We start from the raw sequence: 21,076 nt of genomic DNA on the forward strand, positions 1-21,076 counted from the left end.
TGTCTGACCACGCCCCCTCTCTGGAAGCAACATAGCGCCTTTCTGAATAATTAAAGACGCTTAACAAAGATGAACAAGAAAACAATGAAAACATCACAAAGAAGAAATAATCTGAGAGAAGGAGGATGTTAAGTTTTGTTTTTAGGCGGACCCCAAAATGCAGAGACAGAGTGGTTTAACCAAAAGATATTTAATGTTCCAAACAAAAGAGCAGGCAGTGAAGGCAGGAGGCTGGCTGGCTCAACGATCCAGGAGGCACACCAAAAACTAGAAAAAAAGGAAAAACATACGATCAGTCCAACTGTTCCAAAAAACGAGAGCACAAACCACAAGAGATTATCAAACAATATGCTGGAAGGCAATACGTGACCACTACCGAGTAGTACGGAATTATCTGGCACTGGAGTAGGGTGACAGCCAGGTATATATGGAGGGGTTGATTAGATGGGAGACAGGTGTGCCTCGTCTGCTGCCTGGAGAAGCCAGCCACACCCCCTGCCACTCACATACCTGCAGAGGGAAAAAGGAACAGAGAAGGGAGGGGGAGAAAAGACAACTCACACAGAAAAACAAAACAGAAACCTCACAGTACCCCCCCCTCAAGGGACGCCACCTGGCGACCTACCAGGCTTGTCTGGAAACCGGCTGTAAAAATCAGTAATCAAAGACGGGTCCAATATCAGGGCGCGAGAAATCCATGAGCGCTCCTCTGGCCCATAACCCTCCCAGTCAACTAAAAACTGGAAGCCTCGGCCTCGCCTACGCACATCCAACAGTTGCCGGACTGAAAAAGCTGGGTGATCGTCAATAATCCGGGGGGGAGGAGGGGGTTCGGCCGGAGGACAGAGAGTGCTGGAGTTGACAGGCTTCAGGAGTGAAACGTGAAATGAAGGATGAACCTTCAACGAGGGGGGAAGTCTTAAACGAACCACACAGGGATTAAGAACCCGCTCGATCTCATAAGGGCCAATGTATCTGGGTGCCAATTTCCGGGACTCCACCTGGAGTGGAAGGTCCCGAGCGGATAGCCATACCTTTTGGCCGGGTTGGTAATCCGGGGCCGGAGTGCGGTGACGATCCGCAAACCTCTGGTTCTGCAACGCAGTCCGGGTGAGTGCAGCTCTGGCTGCGCGCCAGATCCGTCGTGCCCGTTGTAGATGCCCCTGAACCGACGGAACAGCTACTTCTGCCTCCTGTGCTGGAAAGAGGGGAGGCTGAAATCCATTAGCTGCCATGAAGGGGGACATACCTGTGGCAGATGACACCAGGGAGTTGTGGGCGTATTCTATCCAGGAGAGATGGGTGGACCAGGAAGCAGGGAACTGGCCAGTGACGCAACGAAGTGCCGATTCCAAGTCCTGGTTAGTCCGCTCCGTCTGGCCGTTGGTCTGAGGGTGGTACCCGGAGGACAGGCTGACCGACGCCCCCAACGCCTGGCAAAAAGCCTTCCACACCTGCGCGGAGAACTGTGGACCCCTGTCCGAAACAATGTCCTGCGGTATGCCATGAAGTCTAAAAACATGCAGGGTGAGCAGAGAGGCTGTCTCCAGGGCAGAAGGCAGCTTGGTCAGAGGAACAAAATGTGACATCTTAGAGAATCTATCCACAATAGTCAGAATGGTTGTATTACCTTCCGACGGAGGCAGACCTGTGACAAAGTCTAAAGCGATGTGGGACCATGGCCTGTGAGGTGTAGGGAGAGGACGAAGCAGGCCAGCTGGAGCACGGTGTGACGCCTTACTGCGGGCGCAAACTGAACAGGCAGTCACGTACTCCTTAGTGTCCGCTGACATGGACGGCCACCAGAAGCGTTGTCGTAGGAGGCTCAGGGTCCGATGAAAACCTGGATGGCAGGCGATCTTCGATGCATGTCCCCACTGAAGAACCTCTGACCTAGCAGCCGGAGGAACGAACAGCTGACCAGGCGGACAATCCACAGGGGGCTGGTGATGTTCTTGGGCCTCCTGGACCAACCTCTCGATGTCCCAATGGGCAGCCCCCACCACACAAGAGGGCTGCAGGATGGTTTCCTCCGCGACCTCCTCAACCGGTGGAGAAAACTGCCGAGACAGTGCGTCAGGCTTCACGTTCCTAGAACCTGGGCGGTAGGTGAGTGTGACGTTGAAGCGTCCCAGGAACAGAGCCCAGCGGGCTTGGCGTGAATTAAGCCTGCGAGCAGAACGAAGGTAAGACAAGTTCTTGTGGTCTGTCCATACCACAAAGGGATGATTAGAACCCTCCAGCCAGTGCCGCCACTCCTGCAGAGCCAACACGACCGCCAGGAGCTCCCGGTTCCCCACATCGTAATTCTTCTCAGCAGGGGTGAGACGTCGGGAGAAGAAGGCGCAGGGATGCAGCTTCTGATCCGCGGCAGAGCGTTGGGAGAGAACCGCCCCCACTCCAGAGTCCGAGGCATCAACCTCCACAACAAACTGACCAGAGGGATCAGGGTGAGATAAAACTGGGGCTGATGAAAACAAACCCTTTAACTTAACAAACGCCCCTTCTGCTGCCGAAGACCAAACGAAAGGAACCTTCACCGAGGTTAGTTTGGTCAGTGGTGTAGCAACTCTACTGTAATCGCGGATAAACCTTCGATAGAAATTGGCAAACCCTAGGAATCTTTGAAGTTGCTTTCTTGTTGTAGGAGTGGGCCATTCGGCCACTGCCTGGACCTTGGCAGGGTCGGTTTTGATTTGCCCCTTCTCCACAATAAAACCAAGGAAACTAACAGAGGACACATGAAACTCACACTTTTCAGCCTTAACATAGAGTCTGTTCTCTAATAGTCTCTGCAGCACAAGCTTTACGTGCTGGACATGCTCCTGAAGCGACTGGGAAAAAATCAAAATGTCATCCAGGTAAACGAACACAAATCTGTTGAGCATGTCTCGGAGAACGTCATTAATGAGCGCCTGGAAGACGGCAGGGGCATTAGTTAACCCGAAAGGCATCACAAGATACTCAAAATGCCCCAGTGGTGTATTAAAAGCAGTCTTCCACTCATCGCCCTCCTTGATTCTCACCAAGTGGTAGGCGTTTCGGAGGTCCAACTTAGAGAACACGGTGGCCTGGTGGAGGGGGCCGAAGGCAGAGTCCATGAGGGGAAGAGGGTACTTATTCTTAACGGTGACGTCGTTAAGTCCCCTATAGTCTATACAGGGCCGCAAAGTCTTGTCCTTCTTTTCAACAAAGAAAAATCCTGCCCCTACAGGAGAGGATGAAGGGCGGATTAGTCCGGTCGCTAACGAGTCTGTAATATACCTCTCCATGGCCTCCCTCTCAGGTCTGGAGAGGTTGTACAGCCTGCTGGATGGTAGAGGTGCGCCGGGTAGAAGGTCAATACAACAGTCATAAGGTCTGTGTGGCGGCAGTGATAATGCGCGATCCTTACTGAAAACCTCCTGGAGGTTGTGATATTCAGAGGGAATGGACGAGAGATCAACTGGTTTAGGAGGACTAGGTGTGGTAGTGGTTGTGGTAGGTATCGCAGAGTGTAGGCAATGAGAATGGCAGAAAAGGCTCCAATTAGTGATAGTAAGTGTAGCCCAGTCTATGTGTGGGCAGTGGAGCTGCAGCCAAGGGAGACCTAACACAAGTGGTGAAGTGGGTGATGAAATAATATACAAAGAAATGGTCTCATGATGATTACCAGACGTAACCAAGGTAATCGGACCCGTGTGGTGAGTAATGCGAGCGAGGAGTCTACCGTCGAGAGCGAACACGTTCTTAGGTCTGGGAAGGGGCTCAGAAGGTAAGCGGTGCTGGGAAATAAAACGAGAGTCAATAAAATTGTCATCTGCTCCAGAATCCACCAGAATCTTGAGAGAAACTGAGGTCTGACCCCAGGAGACAGTACCTCTGAGCTGCAGTCGTTTTGAGGGGGACGAAAAGTCTGCCGTGTGGCTCACCAGCGCCCCCTCTGAGACTGATGAGCCTGCTCTTTTGGCACCGCTGGACAGAGGCGTACCTGGTGGCCATGTTGACCGCAGTAGATGCACAGACCCTGTTGAAGGCGACGTTGTCTCTCAACACGGGAGAGTCTCATCCTCCCCAGCTGCATGGGTTCTTCAGAGCTGAGAAGAGTCGAGTCTGCAGGCGGAGAGGTCTCGGAGGATGACGGCTCCGATGAGAAGGAGTGATGTGAAGGTCTCCATTGTCGATCAGAAGGCGGGGTTCTTGAAAAGGGTGAGGAGACTCTACGCCTAGCCTCTCTCTCCCTACGTCTCTCACTGAGGCGATTATCTAAACGAATAGCTAGCGAAATTAAATCTTCTAATGAAGTGGTTTCGTCACGGGCTGCCAACTCATCTTTAAGAACTTCATTTAAACCCCTAAAGAAAACGCCTTGTAAGGCTTCTTCGTTCCAGCCGCTCTCTGCTGCGAGAATGCGGAAATCAATGGAGTACGAAGACACCGTCCCTGAACCCTGACGTAGGGCAAGAAGTCGATTACTGACCTCTTTCCCCTGTAGTGGATGGTCGAACACCTTACGCATCTCCGCGGAAAATAACTGAAAAGACAAACAGACCGGTGACTTACTGTTGTCTAGTGCTACCGCCCAGGCGGAAGCCTTCTCAGACAACAAACTCATCACAAAAGCTACTTTAGCTCTATCAGAGGAGTAAGTCAGTGGCTGCTGATCAAACACCAGCGAGCACTGGTGGAGAAACTGACCACATGACCCTAACACTCCTGAATACCTGACTGGCGTTGGAATGAAAGGTTCACGGGGGTATCCGGATTGGATACTAGGAGACGCTGACGCAGGTGCTGGAGGTGGTGTAGGAGCAGGAGTTGATGCAGGTGCTGGGTGCGTGGCAAGGTGAGTAGAAACCTGGTCAAGATGGCTGCCGAGCTGTGCCACATTTGTGGAAAGGGTTTGGAGTGTAGCCATAATCTCTCCCAGAGCAGTCTCATGCCGCCCCACTAAAACTCCTTGGGAGGATAAAGCCTGCTTAAGTCCTTCAGTCTCTGCGGGGTCCATTTTGGCCAGATAATTCTGTTAAGTTTTGTTTTTAGGCGGACCCCAAAATGCAGAGACAGAGTGGTTTAACCAAAAGATATTTAATGTTCCAAACAAAAGAGCAGGCAGTGAAGGCAGGAGGCTGGCTGGCTCAACGATCCAGGAGGCACACCAAAAACTAGAAAAAAAAGGAAAAACATACGATCAGTCCAACTGTTCCAAAAAACGAGAGCACAAACCACAAGAGATTATCAAACAATATGCTGGAAGGCAATACGTGACCACTACCGAGTAGTACGGAATTATCTGGCACTGGAGTAGGGTGACAGCCAGGTATATATGGAGGGGTTGATTAGATGGGAGACAGGTGTGCCTCGTCTGCTGCCTGGAGAAGCCAGCCACACCCCCTGCCACTCACATACCTGCAGAGGGAAAAAGGAACAGAGAAGGGAGGGGGAGAAAAGACAACTCACACAGAAAAACAAAACAGAAACCTCACAGAGGAAACTTCTGTTCACCTTTTTTTTTCTTTTGAAGACGAGTTAGAGAAGCAAGCGTGCGTGTAATGGTGAAAGGTGAACAGAATGACTACACACAGGTCCATGTCTGCTGTGGATTCAAGGAAAACGAGGGAGCTCAAAGAGACAGGTCAGAGGAAGGTCCCACGTCCACATATGATATTCATATCTAAAAAGTCCACAAATGTGTCTTTACTCTTTTTGTTAAAGTATCGTAGTATGTGTGAAAAGTAAAATCAACTTTCTATAGAAACATGAAAAAAAAACACAGATGTGAACACATTATCCCCTGATGACTTCTGTCTACTTCAGTTTACACAACTCAGCAGAGTCTCCATAACTATAATATAGCCCGAGTCCAGCATGTAGAGGCTGAGTGAATGTGGTCTGGACTCTGTGGAGGAGAGTCATGGTTTCAGAGATGCTGTAGAAGGACAGAATACCTGCTCTGTGATCCAGGTACACTCCTACTCTGGAGGACCGAGGACCTGAGACACGAGTGCAGACATTGTTGTACCAAAAGTTATAACTGTTGTTGTTACAATCTAACACCCAAGATTTGTCATTACGTCCAAACCTACATTCACCTGAGTTCCCTGCTCTGCTGATATTCTTGTATGTGACTGCTACATGAACTCCTCCTCCTCTCCTCTCCACCTCCCAGTAACAACGTCCAGTCAGACTCTCTTTACTCAGGACCTGATACCAATGAGTAAATCTGTCTGGGTGACTAGAATAAGACTGATCTTCTCTCATGAATGTTACTTTTCTGTTCCCATCAGATAATAACAGATATGTGTTTGCTGTGTTTGGATCCAGTGTGATGTCACATGAATATTTTAAGAACTCAGCTCTGGTCTTGGGCTCTGGTTCTGGTCTTGGTTGTGACAGTAAAACATCCACTTCAGTCAGTGTCTGTGAGATGTTTGTCCATTTGTCTGTCAGGACGTCCTGTAGTTTATCTCTGACTTCTGACACAGCTGCTGTCACGTCCTCAAAGTACCTCAGAGGACGGATCTTGATGCTGGATGAGTGTGTAGATTCACTGAGTGCTGACACTGAGGGGTAGTCCTGTAGAAACTGGTTGTGATCTTGTGTGTGTGAGAGCTTCTCCAGTTCAGCGTCTTTCCTCTTCAGCTCAGTGATCTCCTGCTCCAGCTTCTCCTGACGCTCTCTGACTCGACTCACTTCAGTTTGCTGCTGGGATCTGACCTGCTGCGTCACATCAGAGCGTCTTTTCTCCATGAGACGGATCAGCTCAGTGAACATCTTCTCACTGTTCCCCACTGTTTTATCAGCAGAGCCATCGATAGCCTCCTCCTCCTGTTGGAGCAGCTTCACATCTTTCTCTCCGTCCTGGATTCTCTGCTGGATGTTTTGTCGACTCACCTCGAGCTCTCTCTGCTTCTCGCTCCTTTCTGCAGCAGCTGAGACTGTGTCGTGACCTTTGTGTTCGTCCACAGAGCAGAGATAACAGATAGACTGCTGATCAGTGCGACAGAACATCTTCATCACCTCATCATGACGAGAGCAGACGTTCTCCTGGAGCGTCTTGGAGGGCTCCACCAGCTTGTGTTTTTTAAAGGCAGGTACTTCAAAATGAGGCTGGAGGTGATTCTCACAGTAAGAGGCCAGACACTGCAGACAGGACTTACAGGCTTTCAGTTTCCTCCCGGTGCAGACATCACAGGCCACATCTTCAGGTCCAGCATAGCAGAGATCAGCAGGAGCAGCTTGGAGTCCAGTCTTCTTCAGCTCCTCCACTAAAACTGCTAACATGGTGTTTTTCACCAGGACAGGCCTCGGTGTGAAGTCCTGTCTGCACTGAGGGCAGCTGTAGACTCTCTTCTCATCCTGTGTATCCCAGTGGTTTTTAATACACTTCATACAGTAACTGTGTCCACAGGGAATAGTCACCGGATCCTTCAGTAGATCCAGACAGATGGAACAAGAGAAAGCCTCCCGGTCTAGCTGAACTCCTTTCTGTGCCATTTCTCCTCCCGGTAACAACGACTGTCTGAGTTTCACTTCCTGAGAAATCAAACTAGTTTGACCTCTGATCTACACAGCATGTGTTTGTTCACAGTCTGCTCTCACACATGTTGGTTACACCCATCCTCAAACATTAGATCTGATGTGGAGAGAAGGAGGAAATACACGTCAGAGTGGAGCTGGCTGTGTGTGAGAGCAGGAAGAAGAGGGAGGGGTTAACAAGCTGTGACTCATGTTTCATGCCTCTGATAGGGCCGATTCTCAACATGAATACATAACCACTCTCTGTCTCATGGAAGCAAACTCTACAAGCAAACATGTAAAAAAAAAACTGTAGTCCCACATTTCTATCATGTAAAAAGAAGTGAATAAAACACAGAGAATAACTGAACAGGTTCTACAACTACAGTCAGAACGGAGCGACCTGTGAGCACCAGCATTACAAGCTGTCAAAACCTGAGAGACCACAGGGAGGCGTCAGAGAGCCACTGAACTTTATCTCCATTGGAAGATGTGTTTTCACTCACTGCTGGTTCACATACTGTATTTACATTAAATACATTGAGCTGACCTTTGCTCCTTGTTTTTGTCTGTCAGATGTTCAAAGTGATGATTGAAGCAGATCATTGATATTGTCTTTAGACATACTTCACCTCAGATTGAAGTCATGATCCTGTTTCAAATACAAACCTACTGACTCCTACTGCTGCTTTAATGTACAAAGACTCCTCTTAAAACAGTCGGCTTGATTTTAAGTAATGAAAGAATTTGGATATGTGGTAAAAGTATTACACTGACCAAAGATCATTTTAAATGACCTCATACTAACAGTGAGATGTTATCAGACCACTCACTGACCAGTTACTAGCTGTAAACATAATTATCATTCTAACAAAGTTTTTGATTTGACCAAGAGCCGACCCTCAGTGTTGACATATGAAGCCAATGTTGAAGTTCAAAATCCTGCAGTCCGTCCAGGGTCCACTGGAGGCTGGATCCAGGAACACCAGAAGTCACATACACAACACATGCAACAAATAATGTTTTTACAGCCTGATTAAACATGTTTACAGCCTGCTACAAAAAAACAACAAAATAGGTCTGATTAGTTACTGTCATCATCGTCACAAACTGTACGAGGGTGAAATTTTTTAAATCGTCTCTTTTTTGTCTTCATGAACGACACGTGTTATCCATAGTTAGGCATGTAGCTGACATGATTGAAAGGTGGGCGGGATGTAACGGAGACAACAAGGGACAGACGTAACGCTACACTAGAGAGATTAGAGTTTGGAGAATTCATACAAAACTATCATGAAATAGCAAACAGATGTTTGAATTAGTTTTACCTAGTGTTGTAGTCAAGATCTTCCTAACAGAGACCAAGACAAAGCAGAGATCAGACTGAGACCATAAACATGAAAAACCATCATCATGTGTTGAGGGGGCGCGTCACTCACTTTGACTGTAACATCGGGAAGGTTTCTGCAGCAACTGAGGGATAAAAATCAAGTCCTGAATGAAAGTTTAAATTCTTTTAGAAATGTGTGTTTACCTTGTAATCACAGTAATGACGGGAACAAATAGCCTGGTACAATAGAGCCACACCTAAACAGTCCAATAAGGAGAGTGGTAGTGTCTGAAACAGTGAACACTTTTCTATATGAGACACATCTCTACCCATGTGCAGCTGTAACTCTGACTTTTTAGAAGACTAACATCCCTCCAATAAAGCCTTCATTGTTTCAGTCCAATCAGTAAAAGTCTTTAAAACAAGACGTCTTCTGTCTTTTTACTCTCCACTGAAAGTCTGTTTAAAACAATCGCTCTTTCATTTCATGTCATTTTATTATTCAGACAGTTTGTTCCTTTGATTTTCTCATGCAGTGTCTTCCACATATCAGCAGCATAAAGACGTATTCTTTGTCTCTTATTTTTGGTCTGATAATATTTCCTTCAGTGTGACGTTGTTTTTAGATGATTATACTTCATGTTTTAAAGATACCTCATTGGACAGTTTTACATTTGGAGGGAAAGAAACTGACAGAGAAATGTTTACAGATGAATCATAGATTTATTTTCAAAGAAGTTCAAATCTTTACATCATTACAAATAGTTGATGGTTAGCGATACAGCACAGATAAGAGAACAAAAGTCATCACTAGCACTGACAGCCTTCATGACTTAAAGGTCACATATTCTCCTCTTCAGGTTAAATCAGTGTCAGAGCTCCTCTAAACATGTGTGTGAAGTGTGTTGTTGTAAATCCACTCTGATCCTGTATTTGATCATGTCTATAAACCCCTCTATTTCAGCCCTGCTCAGAACAGGCTGTTTCTGTGTCTGTAGCTTTAAATATGTAAATGAGTTGTGTCTGACCACGCCCCCTCTCTGGAAGCAACATAGAGCCTTTCTGAATAATTAAAGACGCTTAACAAAGATGAACAAGAAAACAATGAAAACATCACAAAGAAGAAATAATCTGAGAGAAGGAGGAAACTTCTGTTCACCTTTTTTTCTTTTGAAGACGAGTTAGAGAAGCAAGCGTGCGTGTAATGGTGAAAGGTGAACAGAATGACTACACACAGGTCCATGTCTGCTGTGGATTCAAGGAAAACGAAGGAGCTCAAAGAGACAGGTCAGAGGAAGGTCCCACGTCCACATATGATATTCAAATCTAAAAAGTCCACAAATGTGTCTTTACTCTTTTTGTTAAAGTATCGTAGTATGTGTGAAAAGTAAAATCAACTTTCTGTAGAAACATGAAAAAAACACAGATGTGAACACATTATCCCCTGATGACTTCTGTCTACTTCAGTTTACACAACTCAGCAGAGTCTCCATAATTACACCATAGCCAGAGTCCAGCATGTAGAGGCTGAGTGAATGTGGTCTGGACTCTGTGGAGGAGAGTCATGGTTTCAGAGATGCTGTAGAAGGACAGAATACCTGCTCTGTGATCCAGGTACACTCCTACTCTGGAGGACCGAGGACCTGAGACAGGAGTGCTGACATTGTTGTACCAAAAGTTATAACTGTTGTTGTTACAATCTAACACCCAAGATTTGTCATTACGTCCAAACACACATTCATCTGAGTTCCCTGCTCTGCTGATATTCTTGTATGTGACTACTACATAAACTCCTCCTCCTCTCCACTCCACCTCCCAGTAACAACGTCCAGTCAGACTCTCTTTACTCAGGACCTGATACCAATAAGTGAATCTGTCTGGGTGACTAGAATAAGACTGATCTTCTCTCATTAATTTTACTTTTCTGTTCCCATCAGATAATAACAGATATGTGTTTGCTGTGTTTGGATCCAGTGTGATGTCACATGAATATCTTAAGAACTCAGCTCTGGTCTTGGGCTCTGGTTCTGGTTCTGGTTGTGACAGTAAAACATCCACTTCAGTCAGTGTCTGTGAGATGTTTGTCCATTTGTCTGTCAGGACGTCCTGTAGTTTATCTCTGACTTCTGACACAGCTGCTGTCACGTCCTCAAAGTACCTCAGAGGACGGATCTTGATGCTGGATGAGTGTGTAGATTCACTGAGTGCTGACACTGAGGGGTAGTCCTGTAGAAACTGGTTGTGATCTTGTGTGTGTGAGAGCTTCTCCAGTTCAGCGTCTTTCCTCTTCAGCTCAGTGATCTCCTGCTCCAGCTTCTCCTGACGCTCTCTGACTCGACTCACTTCAGTTTGCTGCTGGGATCTGACCTGCTGCGTCACATCAGAGCGTCTTTTCTCCATGAGACGGATCAGCTCAGTGAACATCTTCTCACTGTTCCCCACTGTTTTATCAGCAGAGCCATTGATAGCCTCCACCTCCTGTTGGAGCAGCTTCACATCTTTCTCTCCGTCCTGGATTCTCTGCTGGATGTTTTGTCGACTCACCTCGAGCTCTCTCTGCTTCTCGATCCTTGCTGCTACAGCAGGGACTGTGTCGTGACCTTTGTGTTCGGCCATTAAACAGAGGAGACAGATAGACTGCTGATCAGTGCGACAAAATACTTTCATTTCCTCATTATGACGAGAGCAGACGTTCTCCTGGAGCTTCTTGGAGGGCTCCACCAGCTTGTGTTTCTTTAATGGAGGTACTTCAAAATGACGCTGGAGGTGATTCTCACAGTAAGAGGCCAGACACTGCAGACAGGACTTACAGGCTTTCAGTTTCCTCTCGGTGCAGACATCACAGGCCACATCTTCAGGTCCAGCATAGCAGAGATCAGCAGGAGCAGCTTGGAGTCCAGTCTTCTTCAGCTCCTCCACTAAAACTGCTAACATGGTGTTTTTCACCAGGACAGGCCTCGGTGTGAAGTCCTGTCTGCACTGAGGGCAGCTGTAGACTCTCTTCTCATCCTGTGTATCCCAGTGGTTTTTAATACACTTCATACAGTAACTGTGTCCACAGGGAATAGTCACCGGATCCTTCAGTAGATCCAGACAGATGGAACAAGAGAAAGCCTCCCGGTCTAGCTGAACTCCTTTCTGTGCCATTTCTCCTCTCGGTAACAACGACTGTCTGAGTTTCACTTCCTGAGAAATCAAACTAGTTTGATCTCTGATCTACACAGCATGTGTTTGTTCACAGTCTGCTCTCGCACATGTTGGTTACACCCATCCTCAAACATTAGATCTGATGTGGAGAGAAGGAGGAAATACACGTCAGCGTGGAGCTGGCTGTGTGTGAGAGCAGGAAGAAGAGGGAGGGGTTAACAAGCTCTGACTCATGTTTCATGCCTCTGATAGGGCCGATTCTCAACATGAATACATAACCACTCTCTGTCTCATGGAAGCAAACTCTATAAGCAAACATGTAAAAAAAACTGTAGTCCCACATTTCTATCATGTAAACAGAAGTGAATAAAACACAGAGAATAACTGAACAGGTTCTACAACTACAGTCAGAACGGAGCGACCTGTGAGCACCAGCATTACAAGCTGTCAAAACCTGAGAGACCACAGGGAGGCGTCAGAGAGCCACTGAACTTTATCTCCATTGGAAGATGTGTTTTCACTCACTGCTGGTTCACATACTGTATTTACATGAAATACATTGAGCTGACCTTTGCTCCTTGTTTTTGTCTGTCAGATGTTCAAAGTGATGACTGAAGCAGATCATTGATATTGTCTTTAGACATACTTCACCTCAGATAGATAGATAGATAGATAGATAGATAGATAGATAGATAGATAGATAGATAGATAGATAGATAGATAGATAGATAGATAGATAGATAGATAGATAGATAGATAGATAGATAGATAGATAGATACTTTATTGATCCCGAGGGGAATTCAAGGCATCCAGTAGCAGTATACAGACAGGCAAGACACAAGACATTAGTTACAATACACACCCGCTGTCCCCCCTCCCCTCTGTATACAATAATCCCCCAGACAAGATTTAGCAGCCCCTATGTGACTAAGAGTAAACATAATTACAAGTTAAGCATGTGCAGTTAATATTAGCATTAGACTTAAATTTATATAGCATAATGTACATAACCTGTGAAGGAGAGAAAAACATGTGCTGGTTAAAAGAGACCTGTAAACAGTTAAAGAGCCTTAGAAACAAAGTGCTGACCTTCTAGAAACTAGTTACATGTGCATGTACAGAGGTGTTTGAGGTAGTGCCAGAGGTGTGAGTACAGTCATTAAACAGTCAATGCAGGGATGCAGACTGGGCCATTAAAGTACTCAGCAACATAAAGGAGCTTTATGGATGAGCTTTATGTGTGACATTATTATTTTTTTCTTGTTGCCTCCCTCGTCAACAGCCAGCGACTACACCATGTATCCGTTCTCAACCCAAAATGGAAAAGACTTCCAGAATCTTCTCTCCGTCTATCTGGATGCGGCTTTCTTCCCGTGTTTACGAGAGCAGGATTTCTGGTGAGTTCTGACCGCTACTTCTCTCATATTGTTTTTATGTTTGTTTTATTTTACTTGATAGCATCGGGTCGCTAAAGTAAGTCGACGAATTGTAGCCGAGACCAGCTGGTGGAATTAAAACAACAACACGAGTGCTTTTTAAGACATCGCTGACGACGTGGATCGACGTCCACATTTGCGTTCGGAGGATATCTTACAAACCAAGACCCTTCAGAAATCACTTGTTTGTAACAGTGTGTGATAAGAATCCGCTCTCTGTAATTAGTTCACTTCTGTTTGTGTGGATTCTTGCAGGCAGGAGGGCTGGAGGCTGGAGAATGAAAACCCAAAAGATCCCAACTCCCCCCTGGTGTTTAAAGGCGTGGTGTTCAACGAAATGAAAGGAGCTTTTGTAAGTCCACACTTTCCGAGTCACCGTTTTACAACATTGGGAACAAAGACGCTCAGAAACATAAACGCTGGGTGACACGTGGCCCGAGACAAGTTACAGATATGACATGAACAGATTTTAGACGAATTGAATCGGTGAGTTTTTAACGTTTGCTTGTGTGTGTTTGTTTTGTTGTTTGTTTTTAAAGTCCGACAACGAGCGCGTGTACGCCCAGCACCTCCAGAACAAGCTGTACCCGGACCACACGTACTCTGTGGTGTCCGGAGGAGAGCCTCTCGCCATCCCTGACCTCACCTGGGAACAGCTCAAGCAGTTCCACGCCACGCATTACCATCCCAGCAACGCCAGGTAGACACACACACACACACACACACACACACACGTACACCGTTAGCCTAGAAGGGACATGAAGAAATGAGAGCAGCTGTTCAACAATAATCTGTTAATATGAGACACACAGGAAACCTGGATGTGTCCTTCAGGTTCTTCACGTATGGAGATCTGCCGTTGGAGCAGCATCTGAAGCAGATCGAAGAGGAAGCCCTGTCCAAGTTTGATCGCATCGACCCGAACACGGCGGTCCCCCCCCAGCCGCACTGGAGCAGCCCTGTGAGTTTCATCAACCCGGACACGCTCCTGTAACTTCTGTTTAAACTCTGAAATGTGTTGATTAGTCATTTTGACGTCACTGTGAATTCTCAGAGAGAGGACCATGTGACCTGCAGCCCGGACGCTCTGGCCCCTGATCCGGCCCGGCAGAACACGCTGTGTGTGAGCTACCTGCTGGGAGAGTAAGATCAAAAAATATATATATTTCTTTTTTTATTCTGCATTAAGATTAAGACGCCACAAAAGAGCCCCCGCCCCCGCCCCCCCTCCCCTTCTCCTTCATCACGTCACGTTGACTTTACAAAAACCGAGAGTCTTCCTCAGCACAGAAAAGTTTCTGACCTGTCCAATCATTCAGAAACATCTAAAAAAAAAACTGTTTTGTTTTTTTCTCGCTGCAGCATCACTGACACGTTTGAAGGATTCACCCTCAGCCTGCTGTCGTCTCTCATGATCTCTGGACCGAACTCGCCCTTCTACAAGGCTCTCATCGAACCCAACATAGGAAGTGACTTCTCCTCGGTTGTAGGGTGAGGAGCAACACAGGACTCCAAAGTGACAAACTAGAGCCTCCTTTAGGCCACGACCTCCAGGATCCAGAACCACGTCTGTTTGATCCTGAGGACTTTGAGGGTCAGCACAGGATGAGGGAATGATGCCCCCTGGAGGATTTTTAACGTTATTGCTTCAGAGTTTGGAAACAAACATATTTTACAGCCAGCAGCGTAGATTTTAATTATTGTCGATCCATGCGACTCTTTCAATCTGTTTATTTCCTCTGACATGAATTTAAAGAGTTTTAATGACGACAGCTGGCTCCTCAAACGTCACCCAACACCAGATAAGCCAAGAGAAGAATTTACCTGCAGTAGCTGGGTTCAACCTGTAGAGGGCAGGAGGATTCATCAGTACATTAAAGGAAGAATTGAACATCTGAGTAAACTGTTGAACTCATGTGAGGGTGAGCATCAGTCTGCTGAGCCTCGTCTGCTGCAGACGTGTGTGAGTAGAGCTTTGTGTTGTTGTGTGTGTGTGTGCAGATACGACGGCAGCACCAAAGAGGCGTCGTTCAGTATCGGACTGCAGGGGATGGCCGAGGAGGACGCCGAGAGAGTGAAGGGAATCATCAGCCAAACCATCGACGACATCATCGAGTGAGTCCCACGCTCCTCCTCTTTGTGTTGAAGGCTTTGATTAAACGTGCTCTCTCCAAGGCGTCACCTTGTTTTCATAACGCCGTCAACAAATGTGATTTTTAAAGAGATTAAAAAAAATGGGACTCTCTGGACTTTGTAGTCCAGAGAAATCCTGTGAAAACAACAAGAGCAGAACAGCAGTAGGGTCTGCTCACACATGAAGGATAATGAGTCGTATGGTGAGATGTGACGACTCCTCCTCGTCACCGACAGGAGCGGCTTTGAGGAGGAGAGAATCGAGGCTCTCCTGCATAAGATCGAGATCCAGATGAAGCACCAGTCCACAAACTTCGGCCTGTCTCTGGCCTCGGTGAGTTCACCAACATGTGTTTACAAACCTCCATGTGGGAGCTTTGAAAGGAGATGTTCTGATTTTCACACTTTGGAAGATGCTTGATTTTTTTTTTTTTTTTTTTTGTCCTCGCTTCTTTATGTGTTTTTGTTTTTAGTACATCGCATCGTCGTGGAATCACGACGGCGACCCGGTGCAGCTGCTGCAGATCAACGACAGCGTGGCCAAGTTCAAACAGACCCTGAAGGAAAACCCGGGCTTCCTGCAGGACAAAGTCAAGCACTACTTCAAGGTGCGTCACTCTGGGAGAGGACTTACAATATGTGACATTTTAGACTGAAGATGGTTTGTACCTGTCGGATCCAGACCAAGAATAAAGCTGTCACTGATGCTGCCTGAAGGCCAAATACTGGGTCTGTTCTCCAGGTCCACCTCAGCGGGTTCACATCCTTTCTGTTCCCCCTTACAGGAGAACACTCACAGACTGACCCTGTCCATGAGTCCAGACGAGGGCTACGTAGAGAAACAGGCCAAAGCTGAGAAGGAGAAGCTCCAGAGGAAGATCCAGGTTCTGTCAGACAGCGACAGGAAAGACATCTATGAAAAAGGTACAAAGTGCTGCTCCTCCTCCTCCTGCTCCTCCTCCTTCTGCTGCTCCTCTGATCCACACTTATCAACTCATGTCTCCTCTGCTCCTCCTCCTCCTGCTGCTCCTCCTGCTGCTCCTCCTCCTCCTGCTGCTCCTCCTCCTCCTGCTCCTCTGATCCACACTTATCAACTCATGTCTCCTCTGCTCCTCCTCCTCCTCCTCCTCCTCGGTGAAGGTCTGGAGCTGCTGGCTGCTCAGAGCAAAGCGCAGGACGCCTCCTGTTTGCCGGCGCTGAAAGTGTGGGACATCGAGCCGACCATCCCTGTAACTCGTGTTCAGATCAGCACAGCAGGTACGGCGTTTCTCCAACATGAAACTAAAGGACTGATCACCCAGGTCCACAGAGCGTGTTCAATAAATGTCTCCTCAGGCGGCGTGCCGGTCCAGTACTGCGAGCAGCCCACCAACGGCTTAGTGTACTTCCGAGCCATGTGCAGTCTGAACACGCTGCCGGAGGAGCTCAGGCTGTACGTGCCGCTCTTCTGCAGCGTCGTCACCAAGTACGTTCATCTGATGATCGGCCATGTTCTGCCTTCCTCTTTACTCCTGGACTCGTGTGACATCATTGTCTCTGTCCGTTTGACCAGGATGGGCTGTGGAGCTCTGGACTACAGACAACAGTCCCAGCAGATGGAGCTGAGGACCGGGGGAATGTCCGTCTCCACCCAGGTCGTCCCCGACTCCACCCAGCTGGACATGTACGAGCAGGTCAGTACCAGCTGCTGTAGGGAGCTGAAGGAGCTCAGGGTTCTGGACCGTGGTGGTGAGGAGGGAGCCGAGCCTGATCCGACTCTGACAGACTGTCAGAGAGAAACGTGCAGACGAAGCTCGTGGTGACGCAGGTGTCCTTCTGTTCCAGGGCGTCCTCCTGTCCTCCTCCTGCCTGGAGAGAAACCTTCCTCACATGTTCCAGCTGTGGAGCCACATATTCAACAGGCCTCACTTGGACGAGGCGGAGCGCCTGAGAGTGCTGGTGATGATGTCAGCGCAGGAGTTAGCCAACGGGATCTCGTACTCGGGCCACATGTACGCTATGACGCGCGCAGGCCGTCACCTGACTCCAGCAGGAGACCTTCAAGAGACGTTTGGCGGGATGGAGCAGGTAACCGAGACTCACGCCATGTTGTCATGGTGATTTAAGTTTTAGTTTTTCCTCCCGCTTCATATTTGATCCGTCTTTTGTGAAACAGCCGTCTCGTGTTCTCACTTTGAACTTCAGGTGAAGTTCATGAAGCGGGTCGCTGAGATGTCCGACCTCAGCCAAGTCATCCGAACGCTCGTCAGGATCAAGAAGCACCTTCTCAACCCCGACAACATGAGGTGAGAGAGAGAGGGAGAGGTCAGAGGTCAGATTTGGGCGCGCTCTAACCACGAGACCACCGTCGTCTCCATGGTGACAGCTCTGTGTTAAAGTCCTGTCACTGCGTCGTGGTTGTCGGTCACGTTGGTCTCTTACAGGTGCGCCATAAACGCGACTCCGCAGAGAATGTCGGACACGGCAGCTCAGCTGGAGAGCTTCATGAAGGACGTGGCTGAAAACAGAAAGGAGCGCCGAGCGGTCAGGAGTGACATCATCGAGGTAAACTGTCGACGAACAAATCAGAGGGAGAAACCAGTCACAGCTCAGATTAGATGATGTGTTCTCTTTATTTCTTTATTTTCTAAAGAGGCCTCTCGACCAATCGGATGACTCGGGGCTGAGTCGGAAACTCATCTCTGTAAGTTTCTCTTCTATCATCTCTGTATCTCTGGCTCGCAGCTGTTTTCAAAAAGTCTCCTCCTCCTCCTGCTCCTCCTCCTCTTCCTTCTTCTCCTCCTCCTTCTTCTCCTCCTCCTGCTCCTCCTCCTCTTCCTCCTCCTCCTCCTGCTTCTCTTTCTCCTCCCCCTCCTCCTGCTTCTCCTCCTCTTCCTTCTCCACCTCCTCCTTCTCCTGCTTCTTCTCCTCCTCCTCCTCCTGCTTCTCCTCCTCTTCCTTCTTCTCCTCCTCCTGCTTCTTCTCCTCCTGCTTCTCCTTCTCCTCCTTCTCCTCCTCCATATTCTTCTCCTCCTCCTGCTCCTCCTCCATCTTCTTCTCCTCCTCCTCCTCCTCTGTCTTCTCCTCCTCCTCCTCCTCCTCTGTCTTCTTCTCCTTCTCCTCCTTCTTCTCCTTCTCCTCCTCCTTCGTATTCTCCTCCTCTTCCTCCTCCTCCTTCTCCTCCTTCTCCTCCTCCATCTTCTTCTCCTCCTTCTCCTCCTCCTCCTCCTTCTCCTCCTCCTCCTGCTCCTCCTCATCAGCTGTTTTCAAAAAGTCTGCACAGTGCTTTTTTAAAACCTGTTTCCTTCATTCTGTCTCACGTGTTCAAACATTTCTCATATAAAATAAATAAAGTGAAGTTGAAGTGTCAGGAGGAGACGCGTGGTGAGTCCTGAAGCTGAAGCAGTGCTCTAAATAAATCCCTGTCGTGGTCGGCTGACATCAGATTACAAAGCAGATTAAAGACGATGAAATGATGGAAAAGACGAGGAGAGCGACACAAAAATAAACCAAGAAGGAAACTTAACAAAAACACCAAACAGTCCGTCATCGTTCACGTGCATGATGCAGTCAACACTATCCTGTGTGTGTGTGTGTGTGTGTGTGTGTGTGTGTGTGTGTTCTGGTGTTTAGTATTTGCTCACCTGCTCCTCTCAGGACTCTGCAGGTGTGTCTGCAGCTTCTCATTTGGTACAGTAAAGATGTCTCCTCCTCTTCCTCCTCGACCTCTCAGGAGCCGAGCTTCCAGCCGTGTCAGATGAAGACCTTCTTCCAGCTGCCCTTCCCCGTTCACTTCATCAGCGAGAGTATTCGCACGGTACCTTTCTGCCACCACGACTACGCCAGGTAACCTCACCTGAGTGACATCACTTCCTGCTCTTTGTTTTGAGTTAGACTTCATCTTCACTGTGATGAATCCTTTTTTGTTTTTCTCTTCTAGTTTGTGCATCTTGGCGAGGATGATGACGGCGAAGTTTCTGCACGGAGAGATCAGGGAGAAGGGCGGAGCCTACGGGGGCGGGGCCAGGATGGGAGGAGGTCTTTTCTCTTTTTACTCGTACAGGTGAGAGGCAGCGACACCGCGCTCGTCACAGTGTGAAGACGCTCTTTGTCCGCCTCCATTTTCATCTGATTTGAGTTGATTTGCAGGAAGAGATTTGTTGCCAGTTTCTGAAATAAGAGCTCATTGACGAGTTTAAACACAAGACATCAGAAAGCATCATGACAGGAAAGAAGAGAAACATTAAAATAGAACATTTAAAAATCTTAAAACTTAAAATATGTTCAAGTAAAAATAGTTAAAATGAAATCCGTTTTTTTTTTTTTTTTTTTTGGATTTTGTTTATTTTTTTTTTTTAATCTTTTGAAGCTGGATTTTATTGTTATTTTTTTTAACCTGGATTTTATTTTATTTTTATTTATTTTTTACTGGATTTTATTTATTTTTTTATTTTTTTACCTGGATTTTATATTTTTTTAATTCTTTTTTTAACCTGGATTTTATTTTCTTGTTCTCTTCTTTTTTTAACTGTATGTTATTTTATTGTTTTTTTGTTACCTGGATTTTATTTTATTTAAAAAAAAAAATTTACCTGGATTTTATTTATTTATTTATTTTTTATTTCTCATTATTATTTCTTTATTTTTACCTGGATTTTAAAGAGTTGAGAGTTTCAGCAGACCTGCAGTTTTCTGGGCGTTTGTTCCAGATATACGGAGCATAGAAGCTGAACGCTGCTCCTCCATGTTTGGTTGGGACTCTGGGGACAGACAGCAGACCTGGACCAGACCACCTGAGCGGTGGAGTCTGAACCATGAAGCTCTTAATAAACCCGCAGCAGGATTTGAATCCATCTATAATCTCTCCTCTGACAGACTGTGTTGACCTTTTGTTTCTCGTACTTCTCTCAGGGATCCAAACTCGCTGCAGACCTTGTCTGCGTTTCGTCGAAGCGTGGACTGGGCGAAGTCGGGACACTTCAGCCAGCAGGACATCGATGAAGCTAAACTGTCCGTCTTCTCAGCCGTGGACTCTCCTGTGGCTCCGGCAGACAAAGGTCCTCCCTCACTGCTCTTATCTGTCTTCAGTTCGTGTGTCCGCCGTCGGCTCTGCTCACTCTGTGTTCGTGTTGCAGGAATGGGACGCTTCCTCAGCGGCGTCACGGATGAGATGAAGCAGAATCACAGAGAGAGACTTTTTGCCGTCACTCACCAAAGTCTGGTGGACGCAGCTGAAAGGTAACAACTCTTTACGTCTCCTCACATGTTTATTCACCACATCCAGTGTTGACTCTGTTTTCTTCCCTCCTCCCGCTGCAGATACCTCGGCGTGGGTCAGATGACGTGTGGCGTCGCCATCTTGGGTCCAGAGAACGAGGCGATTAAAAAAGATCCATCGTGGATCGTCAAATAATCCAAACTAACTTCTGAGTTTAAGACTCGACTGGACTGAACAAGCTGAAGCGCACAATATGAAGAGGACTGAGAGCTGATCTTCACTCTGTATATATTTAATGAAATATATGATCATGTTGGAAAACACAGTGTGTGTGT

The 21,076-nt window shown here is 47.2% G+C and overlaps 3 protein-coding genes and 1 long non-coding RNA gene across 6 annotated transcripts; 1 reads left to right on the forward strand and 3 right to left on the reverse strand.

The window, feature by feature from the left end:
* Positions 1–5,051: 5,051 nt before the first annotated feature.
* Positions 5,052–5,463, reverse strand: LOC306826843. Its single transcript, XR_013779528.1, has 2 exons — positions 5,252–5,463; positions 5,052–5,144 (listed from the first exon to the last, which is right to left on the reverse strand). It is a non-coding gene; the product is annotated as an uncharacterized lncRNA (long non-coding RNA).
* Positions 5,464–5,491: 28 nt separating this feature from the next.
* On the forward strand, positions 5,492–21,064 carry LOC306826766 (presequence protease, mitochondrial-like). Of its 3 annotated transcripts, none has more exons than XM_079348282.1 (23): positions 5,492–5,614; positions 13,258–13,372; positions 13,667–13,763; positions 13,951–14,111; positions 14,246–14,372; positions 14,466–14,554; positions 14,774–14,902; positions 15,413–15,526; positions 15,782–15,878; positions 16,018–16,152; positions 16,330–16,468; positions 16,685–16,801; positions 16,880–17,009; positions 17,097–17,217; positions 17,369–17,611; positions 17,729–17,829; positions 17,968–18,088; positions 18,177–18,227; positions 19,257–19,369; positions 19,464–19,586; positions 20,435–20,580; positions 20,659–20,761; positions 20,843–21,064. In XM_079348282.1, the coding sequence occupies exons 1-23, from the start codon at positions 5,551–5,553 to the stop codon at positions 20,934–20,936; spliced, it is 2,730 nt and encodes a 909-aa protein (XP_079204408.1). In that variant the 5' UTR covers positions 5,492–5,550; the 3' UTR covers positions 20,937–21,064. The 3 variants fall into 3 exon arrangements, with proteins under 3 accessions (XP_079204408.1, XP_079204409.1, XP_079204410.1); XM_079348284.1 differs by lacking the exon at positions 5,492–5,614 and adding an exon at positions 10,106–10,114; XM_079348283.1 differs by lacking the exon at positions 18,177–18,227.
* Positions 5,659–7,491, reverse strand: LOC306826795 (tripartite motif-containing protein 16-like). The gene has a single exon (XM_079348334.1). The coding sequence runs from the start codon at positions 7,474–7,476 to the stop codon at positions 5,788–5,790; it is 1,689 nt and encodes a 562-aa protein (XP_079204460.1). The 5' UTR covers positions 7,477–7,491; the 3' UTR covers positions 5,659–5,787.
* Positions 10,126–11,989, reverse strand: LOC306826794 (tripartite motif-containing protein 16-like). Its single transcript, XM_079348333.1, has one exon. It carries the CDS (start codon positions 11,972–11,974, stop codon positions 10,286–10,288), a length of 1,689 nt encoding a protein of 562 aa, XP_079204459.1. The 5' UTR covers positions 11,975–11,989; the 3' UTR covers positions 10,126–10,285.
* Positions 21,065–21,076: the final 12 nt, after the last annotated feature.

This window comes from Symphodus melops, assembly GCF_947650265.1.
Source record: "Symphodus melops genome assembly, chromosome: 7".
NCBI lineage: Eukaryota > Metazoa > Chordata > Actinopteri > Labriformes > Labridae > Symphodus > Symphodus melops.